The 24,699-nt window shown below is 41.6% G+C and overlaps 1 gene segment (V, D, J or C); it reads right to left on the bottom strand.

Moving 5' to 3' along the window:
* Positions 1–2,361: 2,361 nt before the first annotated feature.
* Positions 2,362–2,934, bottom strand: LOC141421258 (Ig heavy chain V region 3-6-like). The segment is given in 2 exon segments: positions 2,362–2,768; positions 2,850–2,934. Coding segments are annotated over 2 exon segments (453 nt in total).
* Positions 2,935–24,699: the final 21,765 nt, after the last annotated feature.

Here is a 24,699-nt window from a genome sequence, read left to right as displayed (position 1 = left end):
CATTTAGAAATTTTCATTGAGTATTGGGCTGCAGTGATTCACTGAATTTTCTAATACATGCTTGGTTTCTGTAAGAAGGCTAGCACTAATGTCTGAGGTTCAACCCTGAACTGCTGTTGTACCCTGCTCCAAGGTCATGGTCCTTCTGCCTGCTGTGCTGCTCAAGGCTCGGGAAGGTGCTGGAAGCAGACTCATTGCTGCCTGGCCTTCAGCCATCCCTGAGGATGGGTCACAGGTGCTGGCTTGGAAACCGTGACCATGCGAATTTACCACACTGTTTTTCACCATAGAGGGCCTGATACTGCTCTTGAATTCTATGTTCTGGCTTGGTTCTCTCTCCCTCACCCAAGCAGGATGGCTCTGTCCATGCACTGGTAATTTGTGGAAGAATGACATGTTGGAAGCACTTCCCTCTTTTTCTTTGTCAAAGGGTCTTTCTCTTCTGTTACACTAAATGAGGGAATGTGATCTGACACTTGGTGGCCTTAGCACTTATGCAGTAGGGTTTTTGTGTGAACAGCTTTTAGACTTAGTGAGTTTTGGGCAGCTTTCCAGATGTTTTTCTGTGGCAGGATATTGTTCTTCCTTTCTCGAGGAAATTTTTTATATTCTTGTTGCTACTGTGGTTTAGCATCAGGGCCTCATACTTGCTAGGCTGTGATTATACAGATGAACCACTTGTCCTGGCCCGTAAAGGTAAATTTCAAAGGCAGGTAGACTAATAAATTCCCATTCTCTGCCTAGTTCTTCAGGGGTCAGTGGTTTAGCCTCCTTCCATCCCTCTTCCTTCTTCCTCCTGCTACATTCAGACTTCTGCTGTGAACTAGTGATCCCTGTACGGATCCTCTGGCCACACCTTAGGACACTGAATTCCTGCACAGGCAAGGCCATTCCAGCACATTGCATAGACTGATCTTCATCACTGCATTTTAAAGTGTCTCCTCCTTCACATACTAGAAATATGGCACTCACAGGGACAATGAAAACCAGGAAAAAGGTGTATGGAAACACCAAGATAAGTATGAGATTTCATTTAGGAAATACTAGTGTGGTCAAAACATAAAATTCTCAGTAAACTTCTACAATACCACAGCAAAATATTTTGAAATTCATATTTTAATTGTACAGTAATATTTAGAAGATTGTTACTACTATGAATGACCTCTTCTCTCTTGGTACATACATATTTAAGAACACTACAATCAAAGTACCAATCACCCATAGGTGTTTAAGTGCATGGTGACACATCCATGAGATACCACAGTGGAAAGTGGGCAGCAGGTTGGGTGACAGGTGAGCACTCTGCTTGAAGTGCTCCAGGACAGCAGGGAGGTGACCATTGAGACAGAACAGGCAGGATATCAGGTGTCACCACTTAACTCAGGAGAAAGAGTTGGACAAAAGACATTCAGAGGAGGTTTAGACTGAGCATTGCTTTTAAACTGTAGCCCTTGTCTAGAATTTCCTATTTGACAGTGAAAATTACTTCTGTACACAATCTTCTCCCTTTTCAGGAGAAGAAGCACATGCTCTCTGTAGCATATTTCTCTAAAGCCCCTTTCCCCAAGGTGTGTCATTTCCAATTAGCCACTCACTCACACTGTGAACACAAACCTGCCCAATCCCAGCTGGGGGTAGCATTGCATTAGATATGAAAGGTGAGTGGACTTCTCAACTAGTGTGCTTGCTTTCTAGACTCTGTCAGGTGCATACCATTCTGCCAAAGAAAAGTTAGCCTTGTATATTGAGTTATAAGTTGTGTCATCCCTCTCGTGACACTACCAGGTTCTGAGAGAATTTCTAATATTCATATATATTATCAGTGTTTAACAATAATATAAATAATTGTAAAACCTACCAATTTTAATGAGGTTTTTGAAGGTGGATGCAGAGAGCTAAGAAAAAGTATTATTATTTATAGTAGGAAGACAAACAGAAAATAAAAGTTAAAGAAAGATGATACTGTTCATTCTTATAATATTACTTATTATTATTTAGACTCAATCTCAAATAATAAGCTGCACATGGTTGCATGCACCAGTGGTCTCAGCTCCATTGTTGGCACACGTAGGAGTGTGCAAGATGCACCCCAAAAAATATGAGACTATATCTGAAACAGTTATCTATTGTAAAAATACTTTGGTTGTGTGACTGAAGTGATAAAGCAAATGCATAGGAAGCACTTGACTTAGTTCATACACCACTATAACAAAAAAAATAACAATAGAAGTAGTTCTGATGTTCTGAAGCAGGAGAGAGCTCCAGAATCACTGTGCATTGTGCAATGTGATAGGAGCTTGCAGGGTAGGAAGCAGAGTCAGTAATAAAGATCATGTGTGAGTCTACACTTGACATTGGACCTTAGGTGGTGTTTGCTATGAACTGCATGCCCCCTGCTGGTCCTGAGTATACCCAGCATGGAGGTTTGTGTCTGTGCTCACACTGAAGTCCTCTCACTGTGCCTATTGCACAGTAATACACAGCTGTGTCCTCTGTGGTCACAGAACTCAGCTGCAGGGAGAACTGGTTCTTGGACGTGTCTCTGGAGATGGAGATGTCGCTTTTGAGGGATGGACTGTAGTAATTGCTTCCACCATAACTTATGTACGCCATCCACTTCAGGCTCTTCCCTGGAGTCTGGCGGATACAGCTCCAGTAGTAATCACTGGTAATGGAGTAACCAGAGACAGCACAGGTGAGGGACAGGGTCTGTGAGGGCTTCACCAGACCAGCTCCTGACTCCTGCAGCTGCACCTGGGACAGGACACCTGGGGGAAGAAAAATCACTACAGTCTTTCACATTCAGTTAACCTCCCCTTGGATCCATGTGTGAATTTGGGGACACTCACCTTGAGGAGCTGTCAACAGGCACAGGAGAAGACCAAACAGTCTCATCTTCAGGACCACAGCCCTGCCTTCCTCAGAGACCTCAGTCCTGTGTGAGGAGAGAGCTGTGAGCTTTCTTTGCCAGAGAGGGCAATTTAACTTAGAGATTGAATAATAATTTGCATGTGGAAGTCCTCATTTTATCTATGGTGTAGTGTCTGAGGTCAGGTGATCCTGGTACTTCTGTGCCCTGTGAGGTATGCATGCTGTAAAACTCTACAGGTGTTTACATTTGTTATAAGAGAGATAATTTTAGAGAGATGATGGAAGCTTTTCCAAGGATGTTCTCACCTTTGAGGAGAAATATACCATCTTCCATGCCACTTCTCCATCCTTTTCCCCACACTTATGTCTACTCAAGGTCAAAAGTGACTTCTGCTGGTCTGATTCTAGCACAGTTCCTCCTTTTTCTGTTTCTCTAGTGTGCTTTTGTTCACAGATACTCTGGAATCCTAGTACATTGTCACACTTCTGCTCTTAGGAATAAAAATTTAAAAGGAAAATACAGGGTATTGTGAGAAACTGGGTTTCTTCTGAAACTAAGGAGGAAAGAAGTTAGCCTTAGATCTCCATCTAAAGAGATTTGAGCTGTGAAGTGCAGCCTCAGTCCATGGATAATCATGCACTATGGGGGCCTCAATGCAGGTTGATGGCTTCCAATAAACCATGTCATTCAGAGAAAGGGGTAGCACAGGGCTAGCATTCTAATGAAGTCCACGTGCCACCCTCTATGATTTCCAGATGCAGGAGAAGCCATCAGGTCACTTGGCTATGGAAGAGCAGCCTTCCTGTCCCTTGCGAGGATTCAGACAAATAGGGATGTCCCACACCTAAACACACCCAATCCTGAACTTCATTCACACGGAACACTTGAAAACACAGAGAAAGCAGATAGAAGTGTTACAGGTGATCTTGATTCCCAAGGGATACTGCATTAAGCATAATAAGAAGGGAAGCTGAGACTAGCACAAAAACCAGGTTGTTGACATTGACAAGGAAACAGGCTTAGGGTGGCCCCACTCCACTATCTGCAGGGATGAAAGATGAGCAGCTTTCATGAGTGGGATGGACCATATCTGTGACTTACTCCCTATACACACAGAGGACGCCCTGCAGTGCTCATAACTCCTGCCATCTGGACTCCAAGAGGGCAGGTGACAAAATCATCTGGGTTTTTCCGCTCACAGTGACTGCTGATCTCCATTGCACGTGAGCCGCTGTGCTTATGGGAAGGACACTTATCACCTTAACAAAATAGCCCAGTGTGATCTCCTCCTGCTGCTTGATGCCCATCGGCATGCTGGATTGTACTTCTAGTATAGGTGAAGTAGGGTCAGTCTGCAGGACTCCCCAGACCCACAAAGGGAGGATGTGACTCCATGACAGATTGAACAGAGCAAGGTCAGCTCTGTGTTCACATTACATTTTGTCTGTTAGTCTTTTTCACAGGTTAATAATGACCATGTTCATTTCTCACAAGAGTCCTTTCACAGAGGACAGCAGGAGGACCCTGAGCTGTTGGGACTGAGAGATCCCTCCAGCATTTCCCTCCAGCCTGCAGGAGATACGGCCTGAGACTCATTTTCTGGATGAACAAAGGAAAATGGGATATGTAAAAATGATTACTATTGAGAAAGAAAAATGAAATAACTAATATAAATGGGTCAGTTCTGAGTGCCTTGTGCCTAGTTCCTCACAGAAGGAAGGGAAGAGAGAGACATGTTATGTTTTATGCATCTCTGAGTGTGGCCAGGAACTCCTCTTTTTCATAACCTAAATCCTATTGTGTGTGCTAATCAGGGAATCCCACAGAGTTTCTGCTCTGTCATGGGAAAACACTTAACCTGGAGCCCTGAGCCACTGCAACATCTGATCCCATGGCCCAGGCAGAGTCACTTCTGCCTCTAAATGTAACATTCTATGTTTTGTTCACGTGGGAGTATATCTCATATATTTGGAAAATCACAATAAAATTGAACTATTTATATTTAGGTTCCTAAAACCCTCTTGTCATGTCTCACCTGCGTAAAACAGACCCTGACATCTGTGTGTGCTGACTGCCTTCTGTTGGTCGTGAGAAGAACTGCAGGGAGGTTTATGTCTGGGCTCACACTGAAGTCTCCTCACTGTGTGTGTCTCTTACACAGTAATACATGGCTCCGCAGATATAGTTGGTTCTTGTTATTGTCTCTGGAAATGGTGAATCTGCCCTTCACAGAGTCTGGGTAGTATGTGTTACCACCACCATTGTTAATTGCTGCAGTCCACTCCAGCCCCTTTCCTGAAGTCTGGTGGACCCAGCTCATCCAGTAGCTACTGAAAGTGAATCCAGACGCTGCACACGAGAGTTTCAGAGCCCCTCCAGGCTCCACCAAGCCTGACCCAGACTCCACCAGCTGTACCTCACACTGGACACCTGCAACACAGATAATCATGGTCAGGAATCTGTCACATTTTCCTCACACTCATGTCCACTCACACACTCAATGTCTTTCATTCTCTATAAATCACCTTTAAAAATAGCAACAAGGAAAAGCCAGCTCAGCTGCAGCTCCATGGTGAGTGGTCTCTGTTCAATGCTGATCATTGAATGGGATCAGCTGGGAAACCAGGGTTGGGCTCCTCTCCAGAGCTGCAGGGTCAGGGCTGTTCTGCTATTCATGAGCAGATGGAGGCCTTATTTGCATGTCCTTCTGCTATATAGCAAGCTCTGGGTGGAAGATTCAGAATTGTCAGAGCATTAATTGCACTATTTGTGCAATTAATGTACAGTAATAAACACTAAAAAAACTAAAGTGAACCTGAAATCTCATATGTGACTTTTAAATATGATGAACACTACATTTTATGTATTTTTTTCCTTGAACACAAAACTTATAAGTATTAAATTTATTTTCTTTTCAAACATGTGGAAGTATGAAATAATCACAAGGGTTGTTGCTGTGTGTACAGGAGTTCATGACTTCAACCTTCCACAACACTGCTCCCTAAATCAGTCCCTGGGCAGGGTGAGGCTCACTCGGTGAGGAGTGCATAACCCCCTTTCTGTGATGAGCACAGGTGTGACATACCTACATTCTATGTTTAAAAAAATGTAGAGAACCAGGGTTCAGTCAGATGCAGGACTTTTACTCTCTGGCATCTCATGGCACTGTTTCCCTCAGCCAATTTTTATACATTGACATGTTTTTTCTCTGTGTAGCAAACTTACTGTGTTTCAGCACAGGATGTAATAAACTGCTTATTTGTAGAGAGCACGTTTGATGATGCTGACATCATGGACACTTGTTCACCATCAACACAAAAAGGGGAACCATATTCAATCCCCAAGTGTTTCCTTGGGTTCCTATGTAATCTCCCTTCTGCTCTTCCCTCCTCCTTTCCTGTCTCCAGAGAGCTCATAGCCTTTCTATGTGGTATTACATTAATTTTCATTTTTAAAAATTTATGCAACAATCATTTACAGTATACAGCTTTAATTGTTTTACTTATTTAAAACATAATGTTTCTCAAAATCCCTCCATGTTTTTGGAGTTCAGTCATTTATGTGTTTTATGCTCAATAATTTCCCTGTATATTGAATGATTAACTTTTGTCAACTGGCCTGTCCATGGGTGGTGAGATACATTTGAGGTTTCTGGTTATTCCACACTCAGGTGTTATTCAGCTTGTAGTTATAGATATCTCATAAAAGTTGCTCCTATTCTGACAGCAAAGATAAAAACAATATTATAATAGACTATCTGCCAATTAACAGATAAACACTTCAGATTCCAGACTTCCCAGGACAAGTGGACACACATGGAATAAGGAAACTGGACTCAGGTCTCTGCGTTGGACCATACACAATGCTTCTCTGCTCTCAATTCCTACACTCCACAGAAGTAATGTGTAGTATCCTGAGGCAGAGGACACCAGACACCAGGCAGAAGGTTACACTGCACATGGTTGATGTATTACTGCCGAGGAAGTGTACTGGGGCACCAGTGTGTGAGTGTTCCATGGCTCACAGACTCAGGAGGTCTTTGTTGATGTTTGTTGCTATACTGAAAGACCTTACACCTTGTGACATACAAATGGAACAATTTTGTCTCTCATTTTTTTGAGATGAGAAGTCCAAGAACAAGCGATGGTAGTCACGCTGGCTCCTCTTCCCAATTTCCAGCTCCACTGGAGGTATACGTAGGAGGGTCACAGTGCAAGACTCTCCCCTGCAAAAACTTGAGACCCATCTGAAATAATTGTCTAAAACAAGAACATTCTGGTGATGTGGCTGAAGTGGTAAAGCAAATGCATAGGAAGCACATGAGTTAGTTCAAATACCACTATCACAAAAAGAATACAGAATCACTGTGCATGGTGGAGTTTGGTAGGAGGTGGCTGCATAGGAACCAGAGCTTCGGAAATTACACTTCATGTTTCTGTCTGTCTGCACCTGCCATTGGGACTAAGGCTGTTTTTGCTGTGAGCTGTGTGCCCCCTGCTGGTCCTGTTTGCTCCTGAAGGGAGGTTTGTGTCTGGGTTTACACTGAGTTCCCCTCAATGTGTCACTTGTACAGTAATATGGGGCTGTGTCCTCTGAGGTCACAGAACTCAGCTGCAGGGAGAGCTGATTCTTAGATGTGTCTATTGAGATGGAGATGCGGCTCTTGAAGGATGGGTTGTAGCTTGTGCTTCCACCAGAATATATGTATCCCATCCACTCCAGGCTTTTCCCTGGGGGCTGGCGGATCCAGCTCCAACCATAACTGGTAAGTGAGACACCCGAGACAGCACAGGTGAGGGACAGAGTCTGTGAGGGTTTCACCAGTCCAGGTCCTGATTCCTGCAGCTGCACCTGGGACAAGACACCTGGAGACAAGGAGAATTGTTACAGTTAGTCACCTGTGGTTATGAACTTCTCATGGACCCATGTGTAAATGTGGGGTCATTCACCTTGGGGAGGAGTCACCAAGCACAAGAGAAGAAACAGAAGCCTCATCTTCTAGACCACAGCCCTGCCTTCCCCAGAGACCTCAGTCCTGTGTGAGGAGTGAGCTGTGAGCTCCACCAGCCTGAGAGGGGATTTAACTTAGAGACTGAATGATAATTTGCATATGGAGAGTCCTCTTCTTATACATGTGGAAGCACTGAAGTCCAGATGCTCTGGAACTGGTTACATTGTTACACTGCTGCTCTTATTTGATGTCTAGGGCTTCCACACTGTAATTCATTTGTTATCAGCAGTTACACAACAGCTAGAACCATATAGACTGGATAGAATGCTGTCTGTGGTTCAAGGATGGAGACAAATAACTATAATTCCAGTACTTGGAAGTTGATGGCCAGAGGATCACAGTTCAAGTCTAGCCTTGGCACCTGTAGGAAGAACGTATAACACAAATAAATTTTAAAAAATTGTTAGGGATAAGGTTCAAGTAGAAGAGCACTTGAAGTGCTAAACACTGTGCTTATTTGCCAGCACTACAAACAATGTTGTCTGTTGTGTTATTCACAATGGAGATTGTAAGCAATTGGGGAAGAGACATAGGCATACTGCTTTCAATGACCAGTCACCAGATGACCATTCTGCTCCAATTCTTGGGACATTCACATTAACTTTCAGTTTCCTCTGGTTCTGCATATGTTATTCCTGGATTTAAACTACTAAGTGAATCATTGATCCATCCTTTGTAAAACACATCAGAATTGGCAGCATCCATAGAGTGATAATGTGCACAGCAGTCAACTCTGACACCCATGAAGCCTTAAGATCCTTCCACATCCTTTGCTTCTTCAGTGCAATTTCAGAAACTTGCTTACAGACCCCTGGAGCCTACCTCTGCTCTTTTTTTTCAGGTTCAAGTCCACAATGTCTATTTTAACATCAGTAGGATAGTGGAGAGCAGGATGGACACATCACTTCCCCAGTGAAAACAGACTGTCAGGAGTCCATGAGTCAGTGCTTTGGCAATAGAATTGAGATTTCATCTTGACCAACAGATTTGAGGAAAAAGACACTCACTGTTCAGATTCTCATGAATTTGACCAAAACCATAGTGGACAGTTCTTGCTCCATGACTGCTCATCTCCCTAGTTACCTATGCTGGGCCTTTCTAGGAAAAGAAGAGGGTCATGCCCAATGTCACAGACAAGAACTCAGAAGCATGGGAGTCTGGGTACATGCCCAGGAACTGACCACTTAGTGGTGTATGGTGTCCTGCAGAGATTTGAACCATGATGGGTTGAGATCTTCACTAGGACTGTGGGGGTCACCTGTCTTGTCCTGGAGGACAAGGAAGAATATGGTGGATACATTCCTTCTACCTATCATACTACATAGATGGGATTACAGGCATGTGTCAGACACCTGGCTTTTTATTGAGATGAGGGTCTCATTCCCATTGCCCATGCTGATACTGAACTCTGATCCCCCTATCTATATCTCTGAATCAGCTGGAAAATAAGTTATTTTAAAACAATACTTGTTTTGAAAAGTTAAATCATAGATTTCACTGAACTAAACTTCACAGAAAGTTACAGTAAAACTGTCCTAAAGGGAATTCCTGAGTGAGGTAGCGATGTCCTTTGTCCAAAGATGTGGATATGGTGCAGACATTGGTAAGTGGTTATTGTTATCAGACAAATGTGCATGAGATTCTATTTTCTATTACTTTTGGTATATTTTACTTATTGTTTTAAGTTACTTTTATTTTCTATTATTTATTTGGTGTTAAGCTTGGAAAAAGTGTGTGTTTTGTTCCCATCAGCTTTCACAAGGGTATGATATGGTGAAGAGTGACTGTGAATTCAAACCATCTGAGGCAGTTATGATGCTCCTAGTTATGTGAGCTTATTATTCTACAGAGTGGAGATCACTCTGCTTCTGAACTTTCAGAGTTCTCACTATGATAATCCAGTTTTCCATTGCCTGGGCCTCAGAATGTATAACATCATTTTCAATACCTTTTATGATAAAAGTGGAGGGAACTTCTGTATTTCAACAATAAAAACATTTTTTACTTTGAATGTCAGGAAGCAGTTTGCCAGGTGTGGAAATAAAATTAATTGACAGGAAAACAGCCATTAACTGACTTCCTGGGAGGAAACTGGGGTGACTGGTTCCTCAGAATCCCCTGCTAGTCCCTGGTGTCCTCTCCTGCTGGTCCTGATGTCTTTCACTGGTTCATGGCGCCCCCTGGTGGTGGTAAGAACTCCCTGGTCCTCCTGTGAGTCCTGAACAAGCCCTGGAGACCTGAGTGCCCTTGCTGGCTATGAACACATCTGAAGGGAGGATTGTGTCTAGGCTGTGCCTTGGCACAGTAATAGAAGCCATTGTCCTCAGTTGTCCCACTGGTGAACTGCAAGAACACTTGGTTCTTATCTTTTTCCCTGGATATGATGACTTTGGATTGCAAGCTGTGGCTGAAGTTAGTTCTGCCTTTAGATCAAATCACAACAATCCACTCAAAGCTCTTCCTAGTTGAAGTTGTAACCAAGACAGAAAATATTCAGAAGCTGAGTGTGTATGTGCACAGGTGAGGCTGAACACTTTGGAGGAGACCAAGTTTCCTTCCCCCAAAAGACTAGATTTTGGAAAATGACTGAATTGCTGAGGCTCTGTATCCTCCTGCCTTGGGATGTAACATATCATCAGAGGAGACTTCTGGAGATGCTGAAGCAGCTGGTCTGGGGATGTATGCATGGAACTCAGTGAAAAGGAATCCCCAGTGATTCCCTCTGTGTGCCTTCACCACCAATGCTCACGTTTTCATAATAAGTCTATTTCTGGCATCAACACCAGACAATGCCATCCAATTTCCCAGGCTTCACCTTCATGAATCAAAATGAGAGTGCAGTAGTCAGATGCACTGAAATCATCACAGATTGGGGGCACAGGAGCCCTGAGACTTTTCATCTGCTCCCATCCACACCATCCTCACCTGCACAGTCGATATGCTGAGCTGAGGAGGCCCCATTACTGCACAGTCCCTGCAGCTGCTGCCAACTCTGGTATTGATGGACCTGGACATGGCTCGAGGACCCACCCCGCATGAATACTTTGATGTCCTAAGACACAGGTTCCTGTCAGGAAACAAAGGCCGAGTTAAACAGGTATTGCCAGGAACCTTGGCTGTGTTTTATCTGAACTAATGATGATGCTACTCATGCCCTCCATCCAAATAGCTGCAGTAAAGGACTGAGCCACTGGGACTGAACTTAAAGGGAACATTCAATGGGAAAGTGATTGACAAGATTTACATTTGTTGGCTAGTCCTTCAGTGGTCAGGGGTTTATGTGGACAGAAGGTCCCTGCTTCTGTCACATTCTCACCCTCCTCCTCCTAAATCAGACTTCTGCCCACAGGGATGCTCCCATGAGATGCCATAGTGGAAAGTGTGCAGAAGATTGGCCAACAGGGGAGCACTCTGAAGCTCCAGGATGGCAGGAAGGTGATAATCTAAAACAGAGCAGGCTGGGAGCTCAGGTGTCACCACTTAGCTCAGGAGAAAAAGTTGGAAACAACACATTCAGAGAAGATTTAGACTGAGCCATTTCCTACTTGACAGAGAAAATTACATTTATACACATCTCCTTTATCACAAGAACATGCATGTTAATTGTATGACATATAAGGAAGTTCTGAGCATTCCTACCAACATGGAGCAAACCAATTTCAATATCACTCCAGTCTCTGCTGTTGGTTCTGTAGGTGGTACATACAGACAACAGTGTGCCCTGTAGGAATATTGTCATATTTATTCAGGGATGTAGCTTTCTGCTGTATGAGTGTAAGTAATTATGTGAACATGATCAGTGTTGTGTGAGAGAAATACAGAGTGGGGGAGGAGAGAGGTTCCCAGCCAGCCAGACCCTGCAATCCTTCACTGCTTCAACCATTTAATTCTGTTGCTTGTTTTACCAAGACTATTCTCATGTGAGATTTTACCTAAGCAAAGTCAAATCTGACATCAGTGAGACTCAATTCTACCTAATATTATTAAACTACAATAAATTATCTTCAGTGTTTTACCTTTATACATGGGGCTTTGTTAGGCTACAGTTAATGACAAGCTTTTAATTTCATTCCAATTTAAGTATAACCATTCATTCAGATTTTCAGACGAATATAACTCAAAAGTGACCATTAACAAGGCTTGAACTCTGATGATTTTCATAATTATCATTTATTTATTAAGGAATGTTTCTTAATTTCACAATCTTTCCTACTTTCATCATAAAACAGTTCAATGGGAAAAATTAAACACTCTTCTTTCCAAATAAATGCAATTTTTGTTTCTGCTCATCAATCAAAATATAATAAGAGTGAAGAAATTCACCCATCAATTTCTTTATGAGTTTGTAACAATAACAATGACATTGAGAAGCTTGGCTGGTAGAGAGTGAAAAAATTAGATTGAAAATGCCCAGTGAATTTCCCTGTACCTCACACAATGACACAAAGAATGCATGCATATGAGAATAAATGAATATTTTTTTAAAAGTACCAGTGGACTATACATAAATCATTCACTTGTCCTTTCTTGTATCTTCCTCGCATACAAAGCCTTTTTAACAGTGATAGATTTTGAACTGTATTATTATTAGTAAAGTGACAATACACAAGGATAATTACACTTCTCTTTCAAGACTACTTTTTATTTCTCTTGCATCATTCTAAATATATCCAGAATTGCATGAACTGACATGTTAATGTCACTACTGGGGTTTAGTGGGAGAGATGAGGATGAATAAAGGAGATTAAGGTGAGGGTATATGGTTGATGGACTTCATATACCTATATGAAACAGAGCAAAGAAAACTCTGGCAATTGCTGTAATAAGGACAGGGAGAGGATTGAGGGGAGAATATGATGGAAGCATGTGACCAATGTACAATACAAGTCTAATAGGAATTATTGTTATGAATACCACCCTCTATAATGAATATATCCCAAGGAATATTCTGAGACTGAATTTGAAATAATGATCTAAAACAAAAGTGGTGTGGTGTTTTGGCTAAAATCAAGGAGCAATTGCATACGAAGTTTGACTCTGAGTTCAATCACCACTGCCACCAAAAGCAAAAAATAGAAAAGAAACATTTCTGATGATCTCAAACAGGAGAGATTTCCAGCATCAAAGTGCATGGTGGTGTCTGGTAAGAGCTTCATGGTAGAAACCAGAGCTTCAGGAAGAAAAGTTCATGTGTATATCTGCACCCACTGTTGGTCCTGAAGCTGAGCTTGCTGGGAGCTGATTGCCACATGAGGGTCATGAGTGCCCCTGCAGGGAGGTTTGTATCAGTGGAGTCCCACACTTTGTCCTTTGCACAATAACACACATCTTTGTTCTCTGCATTTACAGAGCTCAGCTGCAGAGAGAACTGGTTCTTGGACATGTCTCTGGAGATGGACATGAAGCTCGTGTAGAATGGGCTGTCATTAATGCTTCCATCATATCATATGTTCCCCATTCTCTCTAGGGTCTTCAGTAGGTCCTGCCAGAACCAGGTCAAACAATAACCACAGGTTGTGATGGAGAACCCGAGATATGATACATGACAGACAACATCTGCAATTGCTTCAAAAGGCCAGGTCGTAACTCTTGCAGCCACACTAGGCCCAGAACACCTGGGAATAAGGAGAATCATCCCTGTTAGTCAACTGTGGTCACAATCTCCCATAGCCACATCTGCAACATTGAGGATACACACCATGGTACACTTTCAGTATGCATAGCAGAAGACACAAAAGTCTCACTTTCTAGACCACAACCCTGCATTCCCCAGACACCTGAGCCCTGTGTGAGGAGATAGTTGTGAGTTTCCTTGGTCTGAGGGGGGAGTTCAATCTATACTTGAATAATAATTTGCATGTTGGGAGTCCTATTCTTATACATAGGTAGAGACTGAGGTCAGGCTGTCCTGGTCCTGCCATAACCTGTGAGGTGTCACTGATCTATAAATAAAGAGGGGTTTACTCTTGTGGTAAGAGGGTATTTAGGTTTAGAGGATGATGGAAGTTGGGTCATGCACATTCCTACCTTTACAGGAAATGACTGCCATCCTCCAATCACCTACTCAGTGCACGTCCTCATTCCATCTCTGTCATCCACTCATGTTCTGGATTACCTTGTCCAGCACTGTCACCAGCACACCTGCTTTGTCTGTATTCCCTTTTCAGTGATTGTCTTCACAAGTGACCCGGGCCTTGTTGGATTGTTACCCTGCTGCTTTTAGAGTAGGACAAGACCTCTGATGTGCTTGGGTCATTCTGTGTTGCATGACGCACATGAGACAGGAAGACAAAGACGGATTAGAATAATGTCTGTGGGTCAGGCATTTTAGCACATTCTTATAAGGTACATTTTCACACTATCCTGGGCAATACTGGATTTCACAAACAAAAGTAAAACAAAAGGCTGGGGATGAGACTCTAGTGGGATATCTCTTAAAGAACAAGGTTCTGGGTTCAATGTCCAGCATTGTAGACAATGCTGCCTGTGCTTAGCCTTATTCACAAACAGGCATGTTTGGGGAAGAGACATAGGCAATCTGCTTTCAGTGCCCCATTCCTCAGAGGAGAATTCTGCAAATTCTATAGGATCATTTCAATTATGATTCAAGTTCCTCTTGTTCTTCATAGGTTTTTCCTGGATTTAAACTACTAAAGAACCATAGATCCCCACATCGAACATCCACTCATGGAGAAATGTCCATAACTCTCCATAAGGACAACTTAATAATCCTTCAGAGTACATCCCCATTTTCCTCCTTAAAATCAAATTTAGATACTTGTCTCCAGACCCCATAACCTGCCTCAATTATTATATTTCAGGTACTAGCCTACACTGTCACTGTAACATCATTATTATTGTGGCAGGCAGGATGCCAACATCATTTTCCCCAGTGAAGATAGAATGTCAGGAGTATATTTTTCAACCAGATTGAGAGTTCATCACAACCAACTGGTGGCAATTCAAGAAGCTCACTGTTTAGATTCACATGAATTCAGACTAAGCCATAGGATTCAATTCTTCCTCTGTCTGCTGATCTACCTAGGGACCTAGGAGGGTCCTTTTCAGAACATTTGAAGGTCTTTATTCAAAATAGATTACATAAACATGAGGAAATTTTGGCTATCTCTGCAGATACTGAAAGTTCATTGGAACATGTGTGTCTTTCAGGGAGATCCTTCATGACTTGTTGAGAAGTCCACTCAGGCTGTGAGGGCCACCTTTCCTATCCAAGGAGGCTGGAAGAATAGGATTAACGAAATCATCCTATCTATGACTCCCACAAACATGGGAATACTTGGATGTACCCTAGACTTGGCTTATTGTTTTGATGATGGTTTGCCAATTTTTCAAAGGGAACCATCCAACAATGATCCTCCCTAATTTCACCTCCATAGCAGCTGGAGTATAAACAAAATTTAGATCAAAGTTTTTACCTGCCCTCAATAACACAGAAAGTTTCCACAAAACCGTTTCCATAGAAAACTCTTAAAGTGCATTTTTATGTGTAAGTTGGAAATGTCTTGTATCTCAGGATGTGGATGTGGCTAACACATTGGTCAGTAGTTCTTGTCATCAAACATACATGCATGAGAACTTTTCATCCATTAGTCAGGGTGTTATTTACTTATTTATTTTAATTAATTATTTATATGTATAAATATTTGGTGTTGGGCATAGAAAAAGTGTCCATTTTGATTCCATTGACTTGCACAAAGGCTATAATATGATGAAGACTGACCTTCAATTCAGTATATCTTGGGCAGTTATAATGTTCATATTTATTGTGAGTTAACTTTTCTATGAAATTGAGATCACTATGATTCTCACCATGAAAATCCAGTTTACACTTATTACATTGCCTAGACTGTCAAATGTCTAGAATCACTTTACAAATGTCTCACTCTAAAAGTGGAGGGAAAGTATATTTTAACAATAAAACCTTTTGCTTTATTCATATACTCATATGTAAATATATTGTTTGGACCATTTCTCTCCCCTGCCTCCCAGACCCTCCTCACACCCCCACACCCCTAACTTCCAGGAAGAACCTGTTCTGCACTTTTCTCCAATTTTGTTGCAGAGAAGACATAAGCAATAATAAGTATGACAATCATTTTTGCTAGCTGAGATAAGGATAGCTATACAGAGAGATTCCTAGCACTGCTTCATGCACAAGTGTTTTACAATGCAAATGAACTCATCTCTACCTGACCTCTTCACTTCTTCTTGGTCTCCTTCCCATATTGACCTCTTTCTCTCTAAGGTTATTATATTAGCTCCTCTGCAATGGGAACATCAAACACTTTCAAGTTTTGGTTTTCCTACCTATCCCCATTCCTCCCATATGTGTTCTCCCCTTGTCATATGACCCAAGTCCAACAACATTACTACCTTTGCCCTAGATTTAAAGTATGCATTTGAGGGAGAACCTATGATTTTTGGCTTTCTGAACCTGGCTAAGTTCACTTAAGCTGATGTCCTCCAGTTCCATCCATTCACTTGTGAATGATAAGATTTCATGCTTCTTCATGGTTGAGTAAAATTCCATTGTGCATAAATACCACATTTTCTTGATCTATTTGTCAGTACTGGGGCATCTTGGTTATTTCCATAACTTGTCTATTGTGAATAGTGCTGCAGTAAACATGGGTGTGCAGGTGACTCTGGACTAACCTGATTTGCATTCCTTTGGGTATATCCCTACGAGTGAGATAGCTGGATCATATGGCAGATCTAGGTTTAGTTTTTTAAGAAGGCTTCATATTGTTTTCTAGAGTGGTTGCACTAACTTGCATTCCCACCAGAGTGTATGAGGGTTCCTTTTTCACCACATCCTCACCAACACCTGTTGTTGGTGCTGTTTTCCCTGATAGCTATTCTAACAGGGGTGAGGTGGAATCTTAATGTGGTTTTAATTTGCATTTCCTTTATGGATAGAGATGGTGAGCATTTTATCACGTGTTATTTTGCTATTTGAATTTCTTCTTTTGAGAAATTTCTGTTTAGTTCAGTTGCCCATTTCTTTATTGTTTCACTGATTTTGGAACAGTTACCATTTTGAACTCCTTGTATATTCTGGTTATCAGTCCTTTGATGTATAGCTGGAAAATATTTTCTCCCACTCTGTTGGTGGTCTCTTCAGTTTAGAGACCATTTCTTGTGTTTTGCAGAAGCTTTTTAATTTTATTAAGTCCAATTTGTCCATTCTTTCTCTTAGTTGCTGAACTGCTGGAGTTCTATTGAGGATGTCTGTGCCTATACCTATTGCTTACAGAGTTTCCCCTGCTCTTTATTGTACTAATTTCAGAGTTTTGGGTCTGATATTAAGGTCCTTGATCTATGTTGAGTTAATCAACTCAAAATAAAAACATTTTTACAGTCTGAATGTTAGGAAGCAATGGGGATAAAATTCATTGACTTGAAACCAGCTCTTAACTTACTTCCTGGGAGAGACCTGGGTTGAGTGGTTCCTGAGGATTCCCTGCTGGTCCCTGGTGTTCCTCTACGCTGGTCCTAGGTTCATTTCAATATTCCGTGGCGCCCCCTGGTGGTGCTGATAAAACCATCGTCTTCCTGATTGTTTTGTGATTCCTGGGCAACGATAGTGAACCTGCATGCCCCCTGCTGGTTATGAGCACCTCTGCAAGGTGGACTGTGTCTGGACTTGCACTGCATGAAGATTACAGTGCTTGGACACAGAAATACCAGCACTGTCCTCACCTGTCACATTGCTCAGCTATAACAACACTTGCTTTTGTCTGTTTCCCTGGATATGATCACGCTGAATGTGCTCCGCTTAGCCCAGATCACAGCAATACAACCCAGGACCTTCTCTGCTCAAATTCATATCCAGGACAAAAAAATACTCAGATGCTGAGAGTGTGTGTGACACAGGTAAGGCTGAGCATCTGGAAAGACCATTTGCTCCTTCCCCTCATTGCACTAGGTGACCTTTGCCTGGAAACCTGGAGATAGGAAACAACCATAGGTTGTGTAACCATAGGTCACACAGTTAAAATTTGTGTAAAAATAGAGTAAAATTCTAAAATATGTGAATGGATCATTTTGAATAAAATGGGAAAAAATGACTCTATAGAAAATTAAAATTGAACAAGAAAATCAGGGAACTTCCAGTCATCTGAAGGTGATAATCATGAGAAAAGTTTACTGGCTAGATTGCACATTTAGGTTCATAAAATCAACAGAAAAGTGTCAATAGCACTTTTATATGTTAAGAATATTGCAGGAAAGGAAATGGAAAGGGATTCCATTTGCAATTATCCATGATGACAAAAACAAAGTGTAGTTTTAGGAAAAGGAGAGGCTTTACTCATTTATTTTATATCTTTTGATCACTCAAATATTTGGATTTATTTTCTAGTAGCCATGACAAAAGAAAACCTGAGTGAGTGAAACTTTTCCTGTTACATAAATATGACTGGTAATAAGGTAAATAAGCCAGTCACTAAAGGAGGAATAACGTAGGAGCCACTTACACAGGGGTCCTAAAACACTAAAATTCAGAAACAGCCAGTAGAACATACTGCAGGACTGGGCTGAGAACATGACAGGAGTTTCTTGATGGTTTCAGGCTTCTGGTTTGGGAAGAGGAGAAGGGTGCAGGTGAAGGTCAGTGGTGAGCAAAGAATGACAGAATCAATTTGATGACACTTAACTGAGTACATGAAAATATTTAAGTTGGTAAATTATGTCGCATGCAATATACCACTATTACAAAAACTTACATCTGACAAATGAAAATTGAACAGAAAAATATAGAGTCATCAGTGAAGCTGGATTTCTTCTGACACTAAGGTGGAAAGAAATTTCCCTCCATAAAAGACATCCTCAGCCTACAGTGATGGTCATGAACTGCTTGGCCCTTAGTGAAGGCTGAGGGCTTCAAATAAGCCATGTCATTCAGAGAAAGCTGCACTCAATGACTAGCATTGTAATGCAGTCTGGGATCCACATTAAATGGTTCCCATGTCAGGAGAATCCTTCAGCTCACTTGTTTGTGGGAGAAACACTTATGAAGTCACACATTATTAGTAACTCCACATCTGTAACATCACACCACATTAGTAACAAAGAAGCCTGGCAATATGGCGTGCATGAATGCTCTCAGCTCCATTTGGTGTTACCAGGAAGACAGTGCAAGATCCACTCCAAGAGATAGCATGAGACCTTATCTGAAAAAAAATCTAAATAAAAATAGGTTCTGAGGTGTGGCTGATGTAGAGTAACTGCATAAGAAGCAACTACCTAACCCATCAAAAATAAAAGAAAGAAAAGAATCATTTCTGATGTCCTGAGAAGGTAGTGATTGGGTAGTAACAAGACCACAATGAAGAAATGTTCATATGTGAGTATGTTAATATCATCTGCCATTGGTGCTGAGGCTGTGCTTGTTCTCAGCTGAGTGCCCCTGTTGTGTAAGTGTAGCCTAAGTGTCCCCTGTGAGGACTGAACTCAGGGAACCTTGTTACAGCAACACTGGTTCTTAAGTTACAAGTGTAACTTGCAATTTTAGTCACTAAGACATTCATAAGAGTCAATACAGATGTGAGAGAAATGTCCTTATGCTCTGCACCCTGCAATGATTGACTGTTCAGTTAATACCCAGATAGCTGCAGGCATAGCTTCTATCACAAGAAGCTGTGTTGGGAAGCAAGTCTGTGAAATCTCTTCCTCCCTCATCTGAAAGCCTCTAGCAGTGCACAAATCACCTTGATTCATTGCATATCTGTAACATTTTGGAACATTGTCATTGTCATTGCATTTAATATTTCTCCTTTTGCATTACCATGGCTTAAATTAACTCTGTAAGTCTTCATTTCATTTTCAGTTAGGATTTCTTAGTAGTACACAAATGTTTCAGGTGCAAAATAACCTTCATTCATGCTGTTTAAAATTTGAGAACTCAGATGCTTCACTATGACCAAAGTTCAGTGGTGAATGGCCAACCCAGGCCATTCACTGACCACTGTCAGCACACATCCTCTGATGGCCTTAAACACATTGGTGTTATGCATATGGGACAACCTGTACATCCTCTGACTTCAAGTGCTTTAGTATGAGGTAATCTGGGATCACCAGAAGTATATTACACATGTGATAGTGGACTACCCATAATTGGAGCCTTGTGGGTGGAAATCCTGACTTTGCATGACACATGGGCTTACAGGGCAGGAGACACTTCCCTCGAGTGTTCATAGACACATGACATGTGTCTAACCCAGTGAAGGGGACATCGATACCTTCAGGGTCAAATTATCACAGAACTTTCTGAATTGGAAGATGAGGGAACAATGGGAGAAAGTGAGCAGTACTCAAGGTCTGAGGACAGGTTTAGTCTGGATTTAGGTGTTTGAGAGAGAAATTGATTTTGGTTTGACATTCATTGTGCAATATGGGACAGGAGAGAGTGTGCAGGATGCAGGGTTACATCCATCTGGTTGTCATAATCCACCTGGATTCTCCATGTGGTAGTGGAGAACCTTTCTTACTACCACCCAGAGGACTGCTTTCTGAGCTGTATGCTGATTATCACCTACTAGAGACCTGCAGGTTTTTCAGCTCTGTGCCTGACCTCCTGCCTCCATAATGCAGAATCTGTGAGGTGTGTTTTCAGCTCATGTGGTCTGCTGCTTCTCCATCCATGACCCTGACGAATAAATAGAGAAGAGAAAACCCTGTCCATTGAGGGCCACAGTGTGCATGTGGTGCAGAAGATTCAATATCCCAGGGAGCAAAGGGACCTGATGGGCAGAGGTAAGGAGGACTGATCATACCCAACTAAGGCAGGTGTTCCTTTGTCTGTGTGGGGAGGCACAGCAACAGGGAGAGTGTTCAGAGGAATTCTTTCCTGATAGTTTTTACTAGCTCATCCTTTCAAAACAGGATGCCAGAGCCTGGGTGTCTTAATGGCAGAATTATTTCCTCAGACATCTGGTGAATAGAAGTCAAAGAAAAAAGTGCCAGTGTGCTTGGTTCCTTTTAACTCCATGAGTTCCAGGGTAGTTTCTGGACATAGAGGCCCATTTAGATTATGGAATTTTCAATGGGTGAATGGAAGCAGAATGGGGATAGATAGGGCAACAGAGAGAGAAAGAACAGAGAGGAGGAGAGAGGAATGGAGTGAGGGTGAGAGGGAAGAACAGGGAATTGTAGAGGTAGAGACAGAGACAAATAACTAGGGAGGTCTATTGTTAGATTCTCTTCCAATTAAGTCCATAGTCCTTTTGGATCCAAGCTTTTACTCAATCATATTTACCTCTTCAAATGACACAGTTCAAATTAGATTCTACTGTCATTTAGGTATCTCCATTTGAATTTTCAGGGACAAGTTTGACCCAAAACAGCAGTTCAGGGATAGTGAGAATTCTTGGGCTATTTTGCTTGTCACGGAGGAAAAGCTGAATTTATGAAGGATATGTTCCTAGTGAATGGTCCCAGTGAATCCTTAAATAGAGTCACTTACTAATTTACTGCCACAGTGAGAGACATGAGCCAAAACAAAGAAAGTCATCCCTAGAGGCTGCTGAGACTTTGGAGATGAAAGAAAACCACTGAACTAAATAGAAAGTGTCTGGCTGTTCCCTCCTGTGACTGATTCTGTTCTGGAATCCAGGGCTGGGTGAGACTTGAGAGAATCATAAAGTCCAGGCCTTCTGTCCGCTGCAGGCAGGTTAGTGAAATCCTGTCACTGTATGTCACAGTAATACACGGTTTTGTTCTCCATGGTCATTGAGCTCAGATGCAAGGTGAACAGGTTTGGACTATATCCACTGCCATGGTGACTGAACTCTTAAGGGAAGGGTTGTAGTAGATGTCCTCATCTCTATAGTCGTGCACTACCCAGTGCAGCTCTTTCTCTGTGGGCTGTGGGATCCAACTCCACAAGTGATCACTTGAGGTGGAGTAACCAGAGGTAGAAAAGGTGAGGGACAGAGTCTGTGGGGGTTTCAACAGGCAAGGGTCCCTCTCCTGCAGCTGCACCTAGGACAGGACACCTGGAGACAGAGAGTAGAGTGAGTCATGAGCTCAGAGGAAGCATTCCCATGTTATCCTGCCTGAAACCCTGAGACACTCACATCTGGGAGCTGCCAGCAGGAAAACAAAGACCCCAGAGTGTGTCATGTTCTTAGGGAGGATGTCCTTTACTCCCAGAAAATATTTCCAGTGTGTAGAAGAGCCTGAATTTAAGTGAAGGTGCAGCTTCATCAATGATGTGATTGGGGAATTGCATGTGGGATGTACACAATGGGGAGCCCTGTCTCCTGGGAGAACGCTGCTTGCTGATCTTTTGGAGAGCTCAACTCTCTCTCTCTCTCTCTCTCTTGTTAGCCTCATCTGATCTGTCAGGAGTGAAATGTGCTGAAGATGCTAATCATGAATGAATATGTGCACACACCACCCACACACTCAGTCACACTCATACTTGCACTCACACACACACACACATATACATACACAACCCATATGCTCAGCAACTCACACAGAAACACACACACACACACACACACACACACACACATGAAAGCCAAGGCTGGCCATTCTGAACTCCTATATTTGTGGAACTTATTTAATTAAATAATAGCTACATCTGTCAACATCCTTTCTGCCTTTCTAACACACATGTTGAAATGCCAAAGAAATGAGTATTGTTTATCAAGCTGTGTTAATCATAACATAACCCATGCAACCTTCTACCACATCCCCTATCTTCATGTAAATTCCAGTCAGTAAAACCTGTAACAAGAAAGTCTCCCTTAAAGTACTCACTCCCTCTCAAGGGTGTACTTTCCTCTGTAATGAAACTTCCCCATAATTCCTTATTATGTGTCATCTCTGAATTCTTTCTCTGCCAGTGATAATAACCTGGTGACTCTGGTGGAGTTCTCTGTCTCTGAGGCACCCCATCCTTCAACACTGGCAATAATTGTCAGAACCCAAATGCACAGGGAGAAATGTCAAAACGGTCAAATGGCATTGCATCCTGATGCCCAGCTTCTTCACAGCCCAGGGAGGTATTATGAAGTGAAGACCACTCACAGATTGTGAGGAAATTGTTGAAAAGCCTTCTCCTCATTAGGAGTCTCTGACCAAACATATAGAGTGCTCCAACTATTTAAGAGCAAGGAAAAAACTTACTCAATGGGCAACAAAATTAAATAGATATTTCACATTCATATGGGCAAATCACACATACACCATCCTCAAATTTTCTAACCATCAGGAAAATGCCAAGTGAAAGCAAACTGTGATTTTACATTGTGTCTGTGTTTGTGAAGTCATAATGAAACTCACTGAAGCTGGGGAGGGAGGAAGGAGTAAAGGAGAATAATGAAGTGCTTATCTGATAGAAGTTCAATATATTCACACATGAAATTCCATGGCAAATACACTTTTGACAATGTATACGCAATATGAAAATGAAGTACAAATTTCTTAAAAATCTTTTATTGGGGTAAGTAATAGGAAAATGTGGGGGTGAATATAGAGGTAAAGTAGGGTAAATATGATTGAGTCACTTTATATACCTGCCTAAAAAGAGAGCAATTAAACATTGGAAATCATTTTACACAGAATGGAGGAATGGGAGATGAACCTAACCATGGTACATGGTAACACAATAAAATACCATGTACAACTAATATATGCTGTTAAACTGTTTGACCAAGGAAAAGATACCATCACTAAGCTCCCACAAATCCACTAATGAGTACAAGTCTGGTGGATAGGAAGCAATTTTGTCAAAGTCATGTACACAATAACTGCACAGATAATTTACAGCAGCCAAATATGGAATTAACTTCAGTGTTTTTTGGAACAAGAAACATATAATGGAAACGTGGTGGTTTTGCAGAATAGGTTAGTGTTCAGCATTCACACAAAGAAACACTGCCATGTTTGGCAAAATGATCCACATCTATATGGCAGAACATAGTTAACTTTTTAATTTTAATTTAGTCATAGTATGTGTATCTCCTGGTAGATTTGAGATTCCAGGGTTCAAACTCAAGGCCTTACATTTAGTATGAGAGTGCCTTTCCAGAGGAGCCACTTTTTTTTGTTATAAGTTAGTGTTTTTGCCCAGGTTGTCTGAATATTGATCCTTCTGTCTATGGTCCTGTGACAATTGTTATTCTAGGCATACACCACCACACCAAGCTTTTCGCATTGGCCTCAATCTCTTATCCTCCCAATCTCTGCCTCCTGAGTAACTGGGATTACAGGATTGAAATACATCACCTTGCCTAATTTTGTAAATCTTTATGGGGATATGAATGAATAATTGAAAACTTAATTCAAACTAATGTAATAAAAACAATCTCTTCAAATATCAATAATTTTTAAGTTTTGGAATTTTGTGACCTTGCTTTCTGGTCCTATTGAAATATATCTTAGATCATTTTAACCTTTGATTGCTTACTGTGCTAAACAAGAATCAGCAGTAATTTCTCCATTCTAACCATTTTGGCCACTTTTTATTGATCACATTCTCTTTTCCCTCTCACCTGCCTTTCCTAGACTCATGTGACCAATTTTCCCTTTCATTGCTGCACTCTTTATTTATTAGAATCTACAAATGCGTGAGAATATGTGGTATTTGTCTTTGTATGTTTGACATATTTCACTAGAAACAATGGTCTCCAGTTCTATCATGTGTCTGCAGAAGATCAGAATTCGATTTTTGGGGTGATCAATATCTCACTTCTGTAATATCTCATTTACTTCAAATTTCATCCATTGAATGGTATCTGGTTGATTCCACTTTTTATACATTATATATAGTACTCTGTTAAAT

Source organism: Castor canadensis, chromosome 3, assembly GCF_047511655.1.
Source record: "Castor canadensis chromosome 3, mCasCan1.hap1v2, whole genome shotgun sequence".
Classification (NCBI taxonomy): Eukaryota; Metazoa; Chordata; class Mammalia; order Rodentia; family Castoridae; genus Castor; species Castor canadensis.
Note: the sequence above shows the minus strand (reverse complement) of the source record. Positions and strands in the feature narration are given on the sequence as shown.